A 6,859-nucleotide genomic window follows, 5' to 3' on the forward strand; every position below is an offset into this window, starting at 1 on the left:
CAACGTGTGAATCTTCTGGTGAACCTCTTGATTTAACTCTTGTAATTGTTGGCTGAGATCTGCACACTGTATTTCCGATGTAGCGGCGCGACCTAAGCGGCATAGTTTGGTTATCTTTTCGGCTACTGATGTTGCAGTTATGCTATCGTTTTTGACGTCATTCCTTGGTATCGTAAGACTTATCCTGAGTATTTCCCTGTTAGTATATGCGTATCCTAGATGTTCGATGTATATTCCACTAGGAATTGATGTTATGTTCAATGCTGTACTTATCGATGGGAGGAGACACAATTGAAAGGTGAGATTGATTGTTGGCAGCATGTTTTCTTCGTAGTTGGTTCGTTGGTTGGCTTAGCAGTTCTTCGTTTCCGGTTGACTTTAGTGGGTTGACTGTCCTGTTTGTTCGCGGAGGCATGTTCATTCTTGTTAGAACCCTCTGGAATGTTCACTGGATGGTGGTCTTCAATAGGTAGAGCCGCTAACTTGACGATTGGTCTCTTGGTAATACGGCCATGTAATTTAATTGTTGCTGCGCGAACTAGACCGTCTGCACCAGGATGAACCTCAGTGATACGAGCTAATGGCCACTTTGATGGAGGATAATTCTCGCTCTTGACTAATATCAGTTGTCCGGGTTCCATGTTCGGCTTTGTCTTCATCCATTTTGGCCTTTGTTGCAACCTTGAGATGAACTCATCTGACCACCGGTTCCAAAATTGTTTTACAATTTGCTGTGTCAGTTTCCATTTTTTCAGCAGGTGTAGTTCTTCGTTCGGGGTTTCTTGCGGGATTGATATGAGTGGTTCGCCAATCAAAAAATGCGCGGGGGTGAGTGCTTCCAGATCATTAACGTCGTCGCTGATGGGCATAAGTGGTCGACTATTAAGAACTGCTTCCATCTGGGTGAGAACCATATACATTTCCTCCATTACTAACAAGCTGTCACCGATTACTTTCTGCAGATGCAGTTTGACTGACTTCACCCCAGCTTCCCATAATCCTCCGAAATGAGGACAGCTCGGGGGTATCAAGTGCCAGCTACCGTGGACTGAACGGTTTTCATCATCTGCATGAATTGGTGTTTTATTTCTTTACTGGCTGCTACGAAATTTGTACCACAATCAGAATACAAATCCGAGCACAAACCGCGCCGGGACACCAATCGTTTGATTGCTGCAAGACACGCTTGTCCAGAGAGATCACTCACAACCTCCAAGTGAATGTCCTTGGTCTTCAAGCAGATAAAGAGTGCTATATAGGATTTCATCGTTTTAGCGCCTCTGCCTGATGACCATTTTAGTTGCATTGGTCCGGCAAAATCCAGTCGCAGGTTTAGAAGGCTGACAGGGGTGACTCGTGTTTCAGGTAACGCTCCCATTAACTGTTTTCCTGGCTTTGCGTTTGATTTAAAATAGGTTATGCATTTGTGGATGCATGTTTTTACCAATTTGGAAGACTGCAATATCCAGTACTGTCTTCTGATTTCTGCTTGGGTTACTTGATTGCCTCCATGCAAAGTGCGCAAATGGTATGCTCTTACGATCAATTCGGACAACTTGCAGTCAGGACTTAGAATCACTGGATGCTTACGATCGTCCGATAATAGTGAGTGTCGCAGTCTTCCGCCCACCCTGTGGATCCCCTCAGAATCAGTGATCGGTGCCAGCTGGAATAATTTTGAAGTAGCTGGAACTGGTTGTCCCTTGCCCAACCTTTCTATCTCATCTGTGAAAGATAGTGCTTGGGATAGCCGTATACATGCCATTTCGGCGTTGTTGAGTTCTGAAGTTGGCAGGGTTGCAGGGTTGGTGACTTAAAGCGAAGGCAATATGCCACAATTCTAGTTAGTTTTGCGAAGTCGGAGTACCTCCCCAGTATACTATCGTCGAAAGTGAACTTCGCAACCTTCGCAACTTTGCAGGAGGTCTCAGGCTTCCCCTCGAGTGTCGTGGTAATGTCGATTGCCCTTGACGAGTAGTTGATTGGTTTGTGTTGCAGCCACTCGGGTCCGTTCCACCACAAGTCGCTTTTGAGGAGCTGAGAAGCAGTCACTCCCCGTGACGCTATGTCCGCCGGGTTCCACTCTGTATCGACGTGTCTCCATTGACTAGAGTTGCTCGTAGCCTGGATTTTGCTCACCCTATTTGCGACGAACGTTTTCCACCTGGCTGGGTGATCACTCAACCAAGCGAAGGCAATGGTCGAATCCGTCCAGTAAAATTCAGCTGTGTCGGCAGGGAATTCGCTGGCTTGCTTCACGTGTTTCATCAATCTGCATAGTAGGACGGCACCGCTCAATTCTAGCCGGGGTACTGACTGTACCTTTAAAGGTGCCACTTTCGATTTCGATGTTAATGTGTTCGCAGATACCGTGCCATCCGGATGTATCACTCGAAGGTAAATCACCGCTGCAGAAGCTGCCATTGACGCGTCGCCGAAACCATGGAGTTCTACCTTGCAGCGATCAGACGTCTGTATGTATCGTGGTATTTGAAGTTGTGATAACGCTGGCCACTCCTTTATGTAGGTCAACCACTCGATTTTCAACTGGGCAGGTACGGACTTATCCCAGTCCAGTTTCTGAGGCCACAACCTTCGGATAAATATCTTGCTAACTATTATGATGGGCTGGATCCAACCAAGCGGATCGAATAATCTTGCAGCATTGGATGTAATTATTCGTTTCGTAACTGGCTCGTTCGCTGAGATGTAAGGCAGTTTCACTTTAAATGTCGTCTCTAGGAATCCATTGCGAACCCAATGTCTTGACGGTATTCTCCAGATTGATGTTGACTACGTCAGACGTTTCCCGGTCAGTGGTGCTTACATGTTTCAGAACCTCCTCATAATTCGCGGACCATTTGCGAATGTTAAATCCAGCTTTTTTGAGAACGGTCACAATATCGTTTTGCAATTTCGCTGCACCTTCTATGGTCGAGGATCCGGTCAGTAAGTCATCTACATAGAAGTCCTTTTTGATGATTTCACTTGCTGATGGTACCGTGAATTGCTCGTCTTCAGCGACCTGTTGTCGTGTACGTGTTGCTTGGAAGGGAGCACTGGCGGTGCCATAATTCACTGTGTTTAGCTGGTAGTGCTTTATTGGACCTTGGGGTTCTGGTCTCCAAACAATTCGCAGTAAGTCGCAGTCTCGACTGTCCACGAGTATCTGTCGGTACATCTTCTCAATGTCAGCAGCCAATGCGTATTTATGCCTCCTCCATCGCAGCAATATTTCAAAGATGGTGTATTGCGTATTTGGTCCCACCATTAGGATATCGTTCAACGAGGTGCCGGAGGACGTTTTATGGGACGCATTGAATACGACGCGAACTTTCGTAGTTGTGCTGTCCTCTCTAACTACAGCATGATGTGGCAAGTAGTATGAGTGTTTGCAAAAAATTTCTGCGGACGGCACCTCGCGCATATGTCCCAATTCCAGATATTCCTTTAGGAATGCATTGTACTGCGCTTTGAGCTCAGGATTCCGTTCGAGTTTTGTCTCTGTCTGGCGGAGGCGTATGACAGCGTCTTTTAATGACGGATGCAGCAGGATCGAGAGGTTCATGTCAGGCTTAATCGGCAGCCTGACTATGTATCGGCCTGACGTTGGATCCCTCTTAGTAGTTCGGATGAACTGCCTTTCGCAGTCTGCTTCCTCTTGGGTGAGGATTCGTTCTTGTGGCAACTCTTCCTGTTTCCATAATTTTCGTATGTCAGCATCTAGCTGTTCGATGCTAACCATACTGATGGAAGGTTCTGCTGTTCGTGTTACTTGGTTGACAGGCCCGGACAGGATCCAACCGATTTTGGATTTTTGAGCCAAAACTTTGGTATTCTTTATCAGGATTACGCCATTTTCCAATAGATCGCCATAAACGTCAGCACCCAGGAGGACGTCGATCTTCCCCGGAATGTGATACGATGAATCAGCTAAGTACTCCTGCCTCAATTCAGTTATCTTACATGGTGTCTTGGACTGGGGAATCTTGTCCGTTATATGGTTTACGACGACAAGAGATAAGTAAACACCTTGTCGACCATTTCTCTTTGCATTGAGCAGATATCGCTCCCTTGCTGCTCGTTGAATGACTCCCGATGCCGCTGATTGTCAGATTTATCGCTCGACGTGGTAGCCATAAGAGTTGCGCCGCAGCTTCACTGATGAACGAACGCTGGGACCCTTGATCGACCAATGCACGCAAAAGAATGAATGTTTCTTGGATGTCCTTTACTCGAATCCTTGCTGTAGCCAATAGAACAGCCGTAATGTCGACGCCACTGTTGATAGCATTCAGCGATGAGACTTGTTGTTCTGGATTCGGCAAAGCTGAAGATGCAGCTCTATTCGACGATGCTTGGTGTAACATTGAGTTATGATTTTTTCCACACAGTTTGCACCCTTTGCGTGATGGGCAGTTTCTGGCTGCATGAGCCTCGTGCAAACAATTCTAGCACAGCCGCAAACATGCTACCAACTCTCGTCGTCTGGCTATGTCTGATATTAGAAATGTGTCGCATTGGGAAATTCGCTGATCGCCCTGGCATACTCGGCAGACGGTTCCCGTTGCTTGTGCTGAGTGTGCCCCTACTTTCACCGTCTTGCGTTGGGTAATCTGCACTGCTTCCAGTATTGTGAACCGTTGATGCAAGAAGGTCGTGAATTGATTCAAAGTTGGTATCTCGTTCGAAGAACCAATAAATTTCTGCCATTCAGAATTACTTTCAGTGCCCAATTTTTGTTGCAGGATGTACACCATGATTAGGTCGACTAAATCTGCTCCCAATGATTCAGTATTGGCACGGAATTGCTCGGTCGTGTCCAATATGCGCTTGATACATATCGCACTAGCTGGAGTGCTGGTCGGTAAACTCCATATGCCCTTCATGTAGGCATTCCCGATGGACCTCTTATTGTTGTATCGTTCCTTCAGTAACTTCCATGCTGACGCATAATTAGTCTCTGTTAGAGTGAGGTGGCGTGTCAATTGTTCTCCCTCGCCGTTGACCGACGCACGAAGATACTGAAGCTTTTGTACACCACTTAATTTGTTGTTGTCGTGCACCATGACCTTGAATAAGTCATGGAATGCTGCCCTTCCTTTCCAGCCTTACTACGTCTGCATCTGAACTGCTGGACGTTGACTGCTCTCCGCAGCTATGTAACCGGCAATGTTTTGACGGAATACCACCGCACATTCGCCCCAGGCATCCTTGGCCTCCTCGTACTCTTTCATGTACTGCGCAAGCAGTACGGCATCCTGAGCCCTCACGGCCTTCACCCTTCCATGTAAGGCTTCGCAGTTCGCCCATGCTCGCTTTAGCGTCTCCTCTCGGTATTGAAAATATTGTAGGTTGTATCGCGTCCTCGAATCCTTCTTGAAGTTCCGAATCAGACGAAGAACTTCCTCCAGATTGTGTCGTTGCTCGCTGATCACGTTTTTTGTGGATGCTGAACCTCCTTGTTCTGCCTGTCCCGGAGCCATTGTAGTATGCGGTAATATCGACGAATGACTGAATGTGTAGGATGTCTGAAAATATTGGCTCGACCAGATATCCGGCTCAATTGGAATCTAATACGGAAAGCCCTGGCGAAATTGATGATAAATCCCGGGAGCATGTTATTTTTGTGAGTATCCCACAATACTCCGTATTGGACAAACTACCGTGGAACATCGTGTGCAAAGATGTGATGACCGAAGCGTAGCTTAGTTATAAGCAACACGTGCAGGCATAATTGCGATAAGGCATTCACTAGAAGTATGGCCTTGGCAAGGATGAATGCGGGAGGGCTACTATGTACTTTTAGATTGCTTATAGCCAGAGTGGTGAGGTCGATTATGCTCTATGCAACTACAGTTTGGAGTGAAGTCTACAGGAGGACAGCACCAAGTGTGTGCTCTACCTTCAGGGACTGTCTCAGATGATGCAGCATCCGTCATCTCGGGAACTGTTGCAGGTTGACATCTTGGCAGATGAGATGACGAACATATATTTACAATGCGAAATCGTCAGTCTCGAAAGGAAAAGGTCTGTAAATATATGCAAGAGCGCTGAGGACACTTGGGATATATCGATCGGTTGACGTCATCCATGCCATCCAGGAGTAGTTGCAAAGATGACACGGAGTGGTTGGAGACACGACACGGGGCACGGATGATATCGCCAGTACCGGCACAGATTTAAACGGCCTACTTCTTCCAATTATCCAACCTGCGATGTAGTCGAAAGTCTTCCACTGTCCAAGATTTGAGGAAGAAAGGAAGAACCTAGAGGGGACAGTGATAAAAATGCTAGTGTGTGGCTGTCTAGGCGAGTATTTTTTGAAGATGTCCATCATCTCAAAAAAAAAAAAACACAAAAAGGGGGACAGACTTGAATCGATTGTAATAATGTTTTATTTCAAACAAAACCGGGTTGCAGAATTGACTAAAATTAATTAACTGTTTTAAAATGTGGTCAGCGCAATAGCCAAATAGTATATGTGTCAAATTTGAAGCGAATCAATACAATAGTTTGTTTGAAATCTTTACCTCGCGAACCAAAAAGGCACGGTTTGAGAAGCATGCGTTTAAATTTTACGAGCACGTTTTAGTTTACGCACCTAAATCTGGATGGATACTACATGTTATGCTGGATGGATACTACACGGTGCGGCAGCATAACTTGCTTTTTGAAAATGCGCGCCACTCAGTTAGTTGATGTCATAGCAGAGCGCTAGTGGTCTCGTTCAAGAGGGGATGCTGTAAAGTTTTGTCCCGACGCGGTTCAGTCGCCATCACGCGTTGGAATAGTGAGGAGCGTGCCTTTGCCGTTGAGGTTTATTTTTCAAGCGGATGTTCGGTTATTGCAATACAGC

At 46.3% G+C, this 6,859-nt stretch overlaps 2 protein-coding genes across 2 annotated transcripts; both read right to left on the reverse strand.

Moving 5' to 3' along the window:
- Nucleotides 1-269: 269 nt before the first annotated feature.
- LOC119658791 lies at nucleotides 270-929 on the reverse strand. The gene has a single exon (XM_038066544.1). The coding sequence runs from the start codon at nucleotides 927-929 to the stop codon at nucleotides 270-272; it is 660 nt and encodes a 219-aa protein (XP_037922472.1).
- A 1,796-nt stretch (nucleotides 930-2,725) lies between these two features.
- Nucleotides 2,726-4,370, reverse strand: LOC119658865. Its single transcript, XM_038066668.1, has 2 exons — nucleotides 4,175-4,370; nucleotides 2,726-4,104 (listed from the first exon to the last, which is right to left on the reverse strand). The coding sequence occupies exons 1-2, from the start codon at nucleotides 4,368-4,370 to the stop codon at nucleotides 2,726-2,728; spliced, it is 1,575 nt and encodes a 524-aa protein (XP_037922596.1).
- Between the last annotated feature and the right edge of the window lie 2,489 nt (nucleotides 4,371-6,859).

This window comes from Hermetia illucens, chromosome 1, assembly GCF_905115235.1.
Source record: "Hermetia illucens chromosome 1, iHerIll2.2.curated.20191125, whole genome shotgun sequence".
In the NCBI taxonomy this organism is placed as follows: domain Eukaryota; kingdom Metazoa; phylum Arthropoda; class Insecta; order Diptera; family Stratiomyidae; genus Hermetia; species Hermetia illucens.